The sequence below is a fragment of the Equus asinus genome, chromosome 14 (assembly GCF_041296235.1).
Source record: "Equus asinus isolate D_3611 breed Donkey chromosome 14, EquAss-T2T_v2, whole genome shotgun sequence".
NCBI lineage: Eukaryota > Metazoa > Chordata > Mammalia > Perissodactyla > Equidae > Equus > Equus asinus.
In genome coordinates this window covers 37,090,458-37,102,745 of record NC_091803.1, presented here as the reverse complement: position 1 = coordinate 37,102,745, position 12,288 = coordinate 37,090,458, and the positions used below count along the sequence as shown (strand labels likewise).

General features: G+C 55.3%; 1 protein-coding gene across 2 annotated transcripts in view; it reads left to right on the top strand.

The window, feature by feature from the left end:
- The window catches only part of ABCC1 (ATP binding cassette subfamily C member 1 (ABCC1 blood group)), a 126,439-nt gene that overhangs the window by 38,706 nt on the left and 75,445 nt on the right, over positions 1 to 12,288 (top strand). For both annotated transcript variants that reach the window (XM_070484871.1, XM_070484870.1), the window contains exons 4-5: positions 2,357 to 2,494; positions 3,126 to 3,251. In XM_070484871.1, coding sequence (XP_070340972.1) covers positions 2,357 to 2,494; positions 3,126 to 3,251 — 264 coding nt within the window. The remainder of the gene's footprint in view (positions 1 to 2,356; positions 2,495 to 3,125; positions 3,252 to 12,288) is intronic.

Genomic DNA, 12,288 nt, shown 5'->3' with positions numbered 1-12,288 from the left:
CGAGGAGAGGTTGGAGGCCAAGGGGGAGGCTCTGAGGAGGGAGCACTAGCCGTTCTGGGAAGCAAGAACATGGAGGGGACTCTGGGGGAGACAGCGGATGCCACAGAAGAGGGGTCGGGAGAGGTGAGTCGGAAGCGGCTTGTGAATCTTTATGGCACACGGGAACAGTGTGTGCCGGGCGCTGTCCTGATCCTTTTCCATCTTAACTCATCGCAGTCCGCTTGCTCCGTAGCCCCATTTCCTAGATGAACACGTTGAGGCACAGAGAAGTGAAGGAACTCCCAAGCTCACACAGCCAGGAGGCTGAACCGGCCTCACCCCCGGGCTGCCTGGCTCCCGTGTCTGCTCCCCTGTGTCTGTGGGGCTCTTTCTGAGACCCTGCTCTCCTGCTGGGCTTTGCTCTCCTCTGAGTCCCCAGAGCCCGGCACCGTGCCTGGCATGCAGTAAGCTCTCCATAAATGTGTCAAGGGGACAGGTGAATAAAGCGCTCGGCTGTGCCGGCCTTGAATGTCTTGGGTCTACCTTTGCGGTGGCCTGGCCTTGGCTGGAGTGGCTCGTGGCCCCTTAGCTTCCCCTGCTCCTGGTCTGCGTCTGCCTGCTCAGCCCCTGCCGCTCAGCCGTGTTGCTGCGTGGGTCCAAAGACCTTTTTTCTAATTGCTAAGTGTATTTGATCGTGTGGTTTCAGCACCTGTTATTTATTTCATTTATAGGACGTTTTGGTTAGGAAACCAATTATATTTAAATACAGGGATCAAAAGACTAGAAAACAAATTTGAGTGAGAACGTAGGAGCCTCTCTATTCATACGTTTCAAATTAAGATGGCGCGGCGGGTGCGACGGCTCTGATCTCTGAATAGCAGTGGCCGTCCGCAGTAAAGACATTTCCGGCCGTGCGTTTTCAGGTGTGACTTCCGGTGATGCCGGAGCCCCGGGTGCTGCTCAGGCGGTTGTGGTCCTTCGTGGTGCTGAGGAGGGAGTCTGCAGCCGTGACTGGTTCCCCTCCAGGTTCATGGACTCCTGGGTCTGTCCACAGCCTGTCCTTGGACCCCGGGTTAAAACCTCTGGTCCTGGAGGGAACGGTTTTGAACAAGGGTGTGGCGTGCCTGGCTCTGTCTTTCAAAGCTGATGTGGGCTCTGAGTGGACACCGGATCATTGGGCGGGGATGGGAGACGAGAGGCCAGTGGGGGAGCCCACGGGGTCACCCAGCACGAAGGGTTGGAGGCTGGGACCAGGGTCAACAGCGGGTAAACTGAGGACAGGCCTTGGTGGCAGAGCCAACACGAGTTGCCGATGGCTTAGATGTGGGGGGTGAGGGAGACAGGGGAACCCAGGAAGACGGATGTGGTTCTGGCTGGAGCCGTTGGGGAGGGAGGGGTGGGGCCATGAGTGACCTGTGGGTCCTCATGAGTCGGCTTGTGACCATGACCGGTGTTGGGAATCTGCCAGGAGGGGGTGGCCCTGCCCATCTAGGGAATGGCCGGGGCATTTCCTTCTTTCAAGGAAAAGCAGTTTTATTGTTTCTCTTCTCTTCCTGATCAGTAAGTTGCATGCAAAATGGAAGTAATAGCCCTCGGGGTCAGATACGAAATAAAAATCCCGATCCCCGCGACCACTGTCCTAAGGAAGTTCCCCGAAGGGGAGATGTGTGACCGCAGGCAGATGAGGGAACCTTCGTTTCCTCCCCTGCAACCTGGGGATCCCCTCTCGGGCCGTGGGGTGCGCTGAGTTGGTGCATGGGGGGTGCTTCGTGCTTGGTGAGCACGTTGGTATCCCTAACTGAGGACAGTCACCTCTGTTGCCCAAAGGAGAGTGATGGGCCGTGTGGGGCTGGGGTTTGAACACGGGTCTGTCCAGCGCTGAACCGTGGGTGGCCCGCAGCCAGTATCTGTAAGGAAAGCTGTGTTGGCGCAGCCCAGGCGGTCCCTCCGTGTGTTGTCGCGGGCCACCTTCATGCTGCGATAGCCCCCTTGAGTAGCTGCCATGGAAACTCCGGCTCCCAAACCTGAAATATTTACTATCTGGTCTTTTAGGAGAAAGTGTGCCCATCTCTGTTCTACACCAAGCTTCCCCCCGACTTTTCCGTCCTATCCCAGATCTGTCCCTGGTCCCGTTAAATTCCCAAAACTCTCAAGTCAGGTGCGATTGTCGTCTCTCTTTTGCAGACAAGGCAGTGGAAACTCAGAGAGGTTCGGTGACTGGCCCAGGGTTACCCAGCTAGGTGAGAGCAGAGCTGGGACTGGAGCCGGGTCCTCTCCAGGCCTGACGTCGGCCAGGCACCTGAACCGTGGGGGCTTTCAGGGCCTTGGGGACCTGGCCTTCTCCTGACGACTCCTGTCATGTGCTTCTCTCTTCCAGCTGCTTGCTACCTTTTTAATTCAGCTCGAGAGGAGGAAGGGAGTCCAGTCCTCAGGGATCATGCTCACATTCTGGCTTATAGCCCTACTGTGTGCCCTTGCCATCTTGAGATCCAAAATCATGGCTGCCTTAAAAGAGGTAAGTGGTTGGCCTCATTCCACATCCTCCATCCGCGGCCCTTGGGAGAGATGCTTGTTCCTCTGGCTTGTGAAGAAGCCATGCGTTGCCATGGGAACCAGGGGCTGGGTACCACATGGGCTTTGTTCTTGAACCTTCCTTCTTCAGAGCTCTGCTTGTCTCTGTAGCCCTCAGGGGCCCGTGTGGGTCCTCCAGGGGCAGAGCCACGCCACCCTCTGAGCCTCTGTCATCGGTAAACAGCAGGGCAAGTTGGCTGCAGATGTCGTTGGTCTGGAACGGAGCCGAGCCGGGAGCCGTGTTTGCAGAGCGGCTGCTCCCCCGGGGGGCCCTGGCCTTGTCCTTGCGTTACCTTGGTGCCATCAGCCGCTGCCCTGGCGGAGGAGTGCTTCCCCTTGGCCGCCGTACGCCGCTCCTAGGAATTCTGAAGAGCGGGCACTTTCAGACTCTCAGCCAACCTTTCCTGCCGTCTTCGAGCCGCTCAGCAGATGGCAGAGGAAGGCAAAGAAGCTGCGCATTCATTGAGCGCCTGCTGTGTACAGTACGGCTGCCTCTGAAAAGCGACGGCAGCAGACGTCAGGAAACTGAGTTCACGGAGTGACCTTTCCTTCCTCCCTCCTTCCCTCGCGTCTAGGATGCTGACGTGGACGTGTTTCGCGATGTCACTTTCTGCCTTTACTCCTCCCTCGTGCTGATTGAGCTCGTGCTGTCCTGCTTCTCAGACCGCTCGCCCCTGTTCTCTGAGACCATCAACGACCCCGTAAGTGTGACCACGGAGACACGTGCGTGTGTGCACGAGAGAATTCTTAGACGGTGCCAGCTGATGTTGGTTGGGCGCTTGTGATCAGGCAGGATCCTCCATCTGGGATCTCATTCTGTCTTCTCCAAATGCCTGCAGATCGGTACCCCCCAGTCCCCCACTTTACAGATGGGAAAGCTGAGCCGTCAGCGTGGCTGGGGGCGGGGCTCAGGGACGGAATTGGATTCATGGTGTAAACGGCTGTGTCTCGCAGGCCTGTGACTTTTCTCATTTGGCTGGCCTAGTGATTTTAGAAAATGTGAGCGAACATTGAAAAATCAGGAAATTTCATGTACATCCTTACGGACCAGGTCTTCTAGAAAAACGAGTTCTGGCAGCATTAGGGCCGTTAGCCCACATGGCAGTGGTTGGCCAGAGCTGAGAAGTGGGGCCCTAGTTTACCGCAGTCCCCGCCACTCCCTGTTGCAGTGTGCAGTCTTGCTGCCCTCCTCTGGGTCTGTGCCTGCGCCCTGAGGGGTTTGGGTTTGAGACCCGTGGTCTGTTCTGTCAGTCCGAGGGGAATCCTGGATGTACAGAAGGGGATCAGTGGGCAGGGGAGATAGCCATTAGACTGGGGTGGACTGGGGGAACAAAGTCACTTTTCCCCCTTACTGCCTTCCTTTCTCCTTCCCTCCAGGACCCAAGTATGTGTCAGGTGGTGGTAAATGGTGAGAAGGAGAAAGCAGGGAAGGAAGTGGAGGTGACGGTGGGGGTTGTGTGCTTTTTTCATAAGAGCGATCAGAGAAGGCCTCCTCTGGGAAACCGCAATGGAGCAGAGACCCAAAGGAGCAAACTGAGCAAATACCCAGAGGCAGAACATTCCAGGCAGAGCAGTGGCAAGTGCAAATGCCCTGGGGTGGGAGCTCCCATGGGATGTCGAGGGAACAGCAGGAAAGGCCAGCGCAGCTGGAGCAGTGAGAGACAGGGGAGGGCTGAGGATGGCATCTGAGGGGTGGGGACAGCCCCTGTGGGCTGATGAGCTGTTGGGATTTTATTCAGAGAGGGATGGGAAGCCTTGGAAGCATTTCTTTGATGCCTTGTTTGTGGCGAGCCACCTGCTAATGGGTGGACATGCCGCAGGAGCGGTTTTCAGCTGCTGTGGTCCTGTTGGGTTTGGCCAGAACCTCAGCACAAGGCTGAGGCCACCTCTGGGGGCGACGAAGGGACCCGTGGGGCATCAGCATGGGGGAGGAGGGCGACGCTCGCCAGCATGTTTTAGGAGCCCCTGGCCCGGAGGGCATCCCGAGAGGCCCTCTTCTTGGATGTCTCTGCTTGAGGAGGAACTGGGTTGGAGAAGTTAGCGGAGCATGTGCGTGTGTATGTGTGTTTGTGCACGTGTGTTTGTGTGTGTTTGTGTGTGTGTGTATATTTTTACGTCCACGTGTTTGTGTAGATGTGTCTCTGTGCGTGCCTGTGTTCTTGTGCCTGTGTGTTGGCATGTGTGTAAAGTTCACAGACGCAGCAGCCTTTGAGGCTGGGGTACCCCTCGGACTGCAGCCCGAGCCTGGCACAGAGGAGGGGCTCGGGGGTCTGTGCTGTGGTGTCCGCTCTTCATCAGTGGGTGGGGGGCGGGGAGGGTCCCCATCAAGAAACATTTATTACATGTCAGGCTGTTAGTAAACCGTTAACATTTGTTAAATGTCGGGATTGCACCAAGCAAGTCGTCCCCTGAGTGGCTGCAGACCTTGGCTTCCTCCCAGGGTCCGCGGAGCCCCCATGGGGCAGACAGGCCGGCGTTGGGGTCACCTGACCGTCAGGCTTCCTCTGGGGCCGGAGATGCAGCCTCTTCCGGTGGACCATCTGGCTGCTTCATGGGGGAGGGCGTTTCCGAGGGCTGGTCCCCCTGTGGATCCGGGTAAGATCCTTTTGCTTCTTTCCCGGGCGCGTGTGCGTGGTGGCTCCTAGCACTGGCTTCCTCTCCCATGTGTCCTCTGCATTCGCAGTGGCCTGGGGCCGGCTTGGGGCTGGGCTGCAGGGGTCTGGACACCCTCATTCTCCTCCCCATTGTTTCCTTTTTCAGGAATCGAGGCTCAGGGAGGTTGGGCTGTTGGATTATAACTTCTGCCTTAAATCTGCTGGTGGAGGCAGCGTGGTCTGACGGAGGAGGAGTTCAGTTTGGAGATGGGCAGACCCTGGCCTGAATCCCTCCTGGGTCCCTTTGTCCCTTCAGCAGACGGTTATGAAGCATCTGTAGCGCACGTGCTTGGTCCTGGGGTCACGACCGTGTGTGAAATCGATGTGGGTCTTGCCCTCTGACAAACTGCCCTGCATTTAATGTTGCATGAACACCAGCGGTAGTTTATCGCTGTGTGTCGCCGTCCTGGCTCCGCTTCATGGGGCTCCGCTGGTGGTCGTCCCTCGGGGTCTGTCCTGCAGTCACAGTCAGGTGGCAGCTGGAAGGCTTCCTCCTGTGCTGTCTGGTGGTGGAGGCTGGCCGCTGGCTGGAGCCTCGGCTGGGGTTGGCTGCTCCGGGTGGTCTCCCCGTGCGGCCTGGGCTTCCTCACAGCATGGCGGCCGGTCTCTGAGAGTGAGCGTCCGAGAGAGAGACGTGGAAGCTGGCTCACCTCTTATGACTTGGTCCTGGAAGTCACACAGTGTCCCTCCTGCCATCTCTCCTCTCTTGATGGAGGCAATCATGGAGGTCTTCCTGGTTGCCAGGTGCAGGACCCAGACCCCACCTCCAGGTGAGAGAGTGGTCGGGTCTCTTAGTCAGAAGAGCCTGAGAGACGGAGATAATGTCTGACCGTCTTTGGAAAATACCATCAGCCGCCCGTCCTCAGGAAGGTTCTGGTCTCGCTGGGAGGCTGCCGTGAAGGAGATCAGCAGACAGTCAACTGTCGTTGCCACTGAGGGCACAGCTGAGAATCCTGGGATGTGACGTTTAGATCTGTGGCCTTGGGCAGGGTGCCCCTCCTCTCAGAACCTCAGTGTCCCCTTGAACATGGGTGGAGGCTCAATTTGATGCTGCGGCCCCCCCCCGCCCCCCCCCGCCCACCCGCCCCAGATCAGAGGCCTGTGATTGGGAGGGGGACACTGTCACCCTCGGGCTCACATCATGATGGAGCCTAAAAGATGGGAGCTCCTGCCGCTGTCCTGTCCTCCAAGCAGCCGTCACATGTTGCCTGTCCTCATGAGCGGTCACCCAAGGCCAGGGCGGCCAGGATCAGGCGGGGCCTCGGTGGGAGCCAGCAGCGTGGGCTCCCCAGGCTCCATCGTGCTGAGTCATGGAGCCGGCCACCCTCCCCAGCTGGCCCCGTGCCCGTTGCGTGACTCAGACTCCAATTCCGGCCTTGGTTTCTTGGCGGGGCTGCGCCCCTCTGTCCTCCAGGCTCCGGGCTGGCTGGGCTCCTGGGAGCCTGGGCGTGGCTGGCTCCCCGGCTCCCGCCTGTCCCTGGCCTCTGGTCCTTTTGCTCGCTGCCCCTGAAGCTGCTGCTTAGGGTGGGGAGGGGGTTTCCATTGGCACTTGGGGGGGAATCCAGGCCAGATGTGGTCATGAGCAGACCCTCACTTCTCAAAGTGGGGTCCTCAGGCCAGCCGCATTGGCACCTCCCAGATCTTCTTAGAAATGCGTCCTGGGACCCACTGAGTCAGAATCGCGTCCAACAAGACCCCCCGGGTGGTTGAAAAGCACAGGTTTAGCACATTCAGTAAAAACGGCTCAGCTCTTTGGCTATAAGAGGTGTTTTTAGTCCTGTCCATAAATATGGAATATTTTTCCCCCCAACATTTTACTATGACCATTTCAAGCCTACAGAGACATTGAAGGGGTTACACAGTGAGTACCGAGCCGCCCACCAGCTAGATTCTGCAGTTAACCTTTTGCTAAAACTTGCTTTATCCCGTGTCCATCTAGCCGGCCAGCCAGCCAGCTGGCTCATTTTTTTTTTGATAACTGGAACTTACTTTGAAATACGTTAGTACCCTTCACCCACACCCTTCACTGGGAAAATCATTAGCTAGAGTTTAATATCTGTGTACAGTTTTGTTTTTCTTTCCCTTAAAATTTGCAGAGTGAAATTCCTGAATCTTAAGTTACCATTTGATGAGTTTTCACAAATGAGTAACTCAGACTCCTGTCTGGGGTCCTCTTATTAGCAGGACCCAGAAAGTTCCCTCGTGCCCCTTCACGGTCAGTCTCTACCTCTCACGCCCCAGAGGCAACCACTGAGCTTAGACTGTTTATGAAAGCATCGTAAACTCTGTTTTTTATTTCTTTCTCGTTTATGCTTTCCGTCATTTAGGAATTCATTGTTGTGCCAGGGGCCCAGCTGAGTACCTAGAAATGAGCAAGGGTTGACCACTGCCCTTGAGGAGAGATGGAGGAGGGGGCAGCGGGCAGGTAGACCGACAGCTGCAGGATGGAGACTGGGGCTCCAAGGCAGGAAAGTGCTGGGGGCTGTGGGAGCCGGAGGAGTGGTCCTTAACTCAGCCAGGGCTCTAGGGCCAGCATCCCTGGGAGAGGATGCCTAAGGCAAAGAAATGAGAGGCCTCGCCAGGTTAATAAGGGTAGATGGGAAGGTGCTCCTGGTAGAGGAACCAGCATGTGCAAAGGTCCAGCGGTGGGATGGAACTCGGGTGCTTGTGAACAGCATGGAACTCTGCCTGGCTGGGTTGGAGGGGCCAGGGAGCCAAGCGTGAAAGATCTAGGGTACAATTTTGTGTCACCACAAGCACTTGGAATTTTGACCTGAGGGGAGATTTTTCAGCAGGGGAGCGACACGCTCGGGTTGGACGTGTTTTGGTGGATTCCGTCAGGCTGAAAGGAGGAGGATGCGTCAGACACAGAGAGGCTGGTGGCTGCTAGGAAGCTGTTGCAGGAGCCCAGGTAGCTTTTGAGGAGCACTGAGCTGGATTGTGACCCTGTGCACAGTAGAGCATCAAAAACTGGGAAAAGAGGGGCCGGCTCCCTGGCCGAGTGGTTGAAGTTCTGCGCACTCTGCTTTGGTGGCCCTGGGTTTGCAGGTTTGGATCCTGGGTGTGGACCTTCTCCAGTCACCAGCCATGCTGTGGCAGCGTCCCACATACAAAGTAGAGGAAGACTCTGTTAGCACAGGGCCAATCTTCGTCACCAAAAAATAAAAAACAAAAAAACAACCACCAAAAAGACCAGGAAAAGAAAACAGACAAGTTCGCAGGAAAATGGCACTGTGCGCGTGGTGTGGGCTACACTAGAAGAAACAGACCCTGAGCGGGAAGCTGATTTACACAGCTCGCAAGCGGCAGAGCCAGCAAAACCCATCCGTGTTTACAAGTTGTCCCAACGCATCTCTTACCATTGGATGTTGAGGTTTTTCTAACCGATAATGATGGCAGCTCTGTGCGCTGTTTATTAGTTTATTTAATCTTCGCAGCCACCCAATGAGGCAGGACTGTGAGTCTCCCCCCATTTTACAGATGAAGACACTGAGGGTCAGAGTGGTGGTGAAGTGGCTCACCTTAGCCCCCCGGACTGGATCAGGAGCCCTTCCCCTGGGTCTGCACACCAGCACAAGGCATCGGCTTCCCCTGGAGGGCTCGTGAAAACCTGGATCTCTGGGCCCCATCGCCCGAGCTTCTGAGTCCGTGGGTCTAGGCGGGGCCCGAGCATTTCCTGTTCTAACAAATTCCAGGTGCCGTGGATGCTGGTGGTGGGGACCACATGCCAGAAACCCCGCTGTTTGCTGTCTTGCTGCTGGAGCGGTCCCTTCCTGCTGGCGTGGAGGCAGCACAGAGTGGGAGCGACTGGCAGAAAACCAAACTAAAAGCAGAACCCAAACCAGGAAAGGTGTTGGAGACATAGGGAATGTCGGCAAAAGGCTGGAGTGCTGAAGGACCCAGGCGTGGTCTCCAGACCGCCCTGTGCAAGGGAACGAGTGACCGCTTCTCAAAGAGCCAGGGCCTGGGCCTGTCTTACCAAATTGGTTGAAACCCCGTGGTTTCTGGCCGGGTCACCTGGCGCCAGATACAGACGCCAAAGAACACAGCTCTCTCTGCGTAAATCAGACTTTCCCTTCGTCCGCCTTCAGCCGGGGCTTGTCGGAATTATCCCCACTTCTAAACGAATGGGGGACCAGTTAATAGCCTGCTTTATTCTGGGGCAGGAGTTGCTCCGTTTCAGTCCCAGAGGCCGGGAACCCCCAGCTGGCAGCTCTTCCTTGCCCACGTTGTGAGTTACGTCAGAAAGTTCTGCTTGGTTTCCGTCGAGTGAAATGCTGTCTGGATCCTCATCCAGCGCCCTCGCCTCCCTTTTTTTCTTCTTCTTTTGTTATCAGTTCTTGCCTATTTCAGAACTTGTTATCTGTCATCAGATAAGGCCCTCTTGTGTCAGATAGGGACTTCCAGAAACTGCCCCCCAGGCTGGTGTGTTTCCTTCTCCATGCTGGTGACTGACGGGGACCCTGTGTTGGCCCCCTGCGACTTCCGATCATCTGAAAATCTGCGTTTGGATCCAGAGGAGGGGGGAGTGCTGGGGAGAGAAATTTGACAGTGCTCCTGGGGCGTGCACCTTGGCACTGAAATGTTCACAATGGTTATCCAGCTTTATTGCATGTGCAGGGTGACCGTTCTCACAGTGGCCAGGAGTTTGACTAGCCAGAGCGAGGATCGATCTTTTTCCCTCTGGGCCCTCATTTCTTCCCGTCTCAGGAGCATGACTCCGTTTGGGTACGGTCGGGTGTCAAGGCAATGAATTCGCCCTCAGTTGTGCAAGTGACAAGTTGCTGCATCCTCCCCCGACGGCAGGCCATGATTTGTGAGGCCCCGTGTGTAAATGCCTAACACCCTTACTGTTTGCACTGTGCCTCCATGCAAATCAGAAGAAGGTGTTTCGCCCCGTCTGGGCAGATGCGTTGGAGAGATTCCTACAGTCCTCAGAATCATGGTCTGTTCCTGGCTCTGTCCCCAGCTCCGAGCCGCCGCCTCCCTGAATATTTGCTCAAGAAGTGGGTGAGTCACTGCCAGCCAGGCTCCACCCCCTCTCCCCCGCCCTGCCATCGTCTTGGCTTTTCACAGTGGGGAGGAATCGGGCTACAGTTGAAGGGCATTTGCCATTCCTGATAACCCACCCACTTCTGGAAGGAAAACCAGCCTGCAGAGCAAACAGCCCCGCCGCCTCCACCGATGTCACCGCCCTGGGTGGGGAAGGTTCCAGCCTACAGCACAGTCCCGTGGACTCGGACTCGTTCCGTTGGTCCCTCCCTGCAGTCCTGTGGGGGGAGCTGAGCCATGGGACTGACCGCTCCCCTTTCCCAGATGTGCAAATTGAGGCCTCATGGTGAAGGGACTTGCCTGGGGTCGTTCAGCTGGAAGATGGCACAGCTAGGACTTGAACCCAGGTCCGGCTGGCGTGCGCAGTCTGAACTTACCCTGCTTTAGGTGGGTCTGGAATGGAGGTCTGTGAGCCAGCCGCATCTAATTTACCTTATTAAAAACATACCTATGCCAGGGCTCCACCCCAGAGATACTGATCTGCTTGGTCCGGGTGGGACCCTGGGTGCCTGTGTTTAACAAGCTCCCTGGGTGACTCTGGGGCAGCCGGGGCTGGGAACCACCCTCGGATCACAGCCTCAGAGTGGAGCCATGTGCTTCTCAGCCCAGGCTCGTGTCTGCATCACTGGGAAGCTTCTCATGCTGGAAACTTCCAAATGTGTACCACGATAGGCAGCGTAGTGTAATGACCTGCCATGGACTGTTTACCCTGCATCGAACATGTGGACATTTCAGGGTGTATCTTTGAAAGATAAGGAATTTTTAACTTTTTTCTTTTTTGAGGAAGATCAGCCTTCAGCTAACATCTGCTGCCAATCCTCCTCTTTTTGCTGAGGAAGACTGGCCCTGAGCTAACATCCATGCCCATCTTCCTCTACTTTATATGTGGGATGCCTACCACAGCATGGCATGACAAGCGGTGCCATGTCCGCATCCGGGATCCGAACCAGCAAACCCCGGGCCTCCGAAGAGGAATGTGCGAACTTAACCACTGTGCCGCCGGGCTGGCCCTAGGAATGTTTAATTTTTAATAACTTCTGATTTTGGAATAACTTGACTCACAAAAAATTGCAAAAATGGTACAATCCTGCATACCCTTCACCCAACTCTCCTCAATGATAATATCTGAAAGATAAGGATTTTAAACAGTATGACTAAGATATCATTATCTCACCTAAAAACATTAATCATAGTTCTTGAATATCAAGTGTTCCAGTAATTCATTGTGGTTGCAAAGTGGCACATTCCCTTCTTGCATTATATCCTCCTTCATTTATTAGCTGGGCTGTTTCTATGCAGTGACACTTGCCCTCAGCTCTGTGGTGGTGGGCATTTAGAAAACGTCGAGAAAATGCTTATTTCCTGCGCTTTTTCTGGTTTCGTGAGAACGTCTTGGTTCACTAGCGTCTTGTCAGCACTGACACCAAGAGGCGGTTCTGTTTTTCCAGGATCGATATGAACTGTGTAGTTAAGCAAACACGAGGTGTGCTCCAGTCCATCGTGTCTATTCATCCGTATTGCGGCTCAAATTGTCCCTTTCTGGGCTGGTGGGAGCCACACCGGGCGCTTCTCAGGCCTTCGAACAGCCTTACTCATCTTTGATTTCGGGTGTGATAAGATGTTCTAGGCTTATCTTGGCATTTCCTGCCCAGCCGCTTTGCGAAAGAAATTCGAGAGCTAAAAACAAAAACCAAAACCGTGGCCTGGTCCCACCCCAAACCTGCTGAATTGGAATCGCGGGGTGGGGGTGGGGCCCAGAGAGGGTGGTTTATTTATTTATTTTTATTTTATTGAGGTTATAATAGTTGATAACATTGATCATTATTTGTCAGTCACCATATAAATATGCCCCTTAGTCCCTTGTGCCCACCCCCCACCCCCTCTCCTCTGGTCACCACTAATCTGTTCTCTTTGTCCGTGTGTTTATCTTCCACGTATGAGTGAAATCACACGGTGTTTGTCTTTCTCTGTTTGGCTTATTTCGCGTAACATGATACCCTCAAGGTCCACCCATGTTGTTGCAAATGGCACA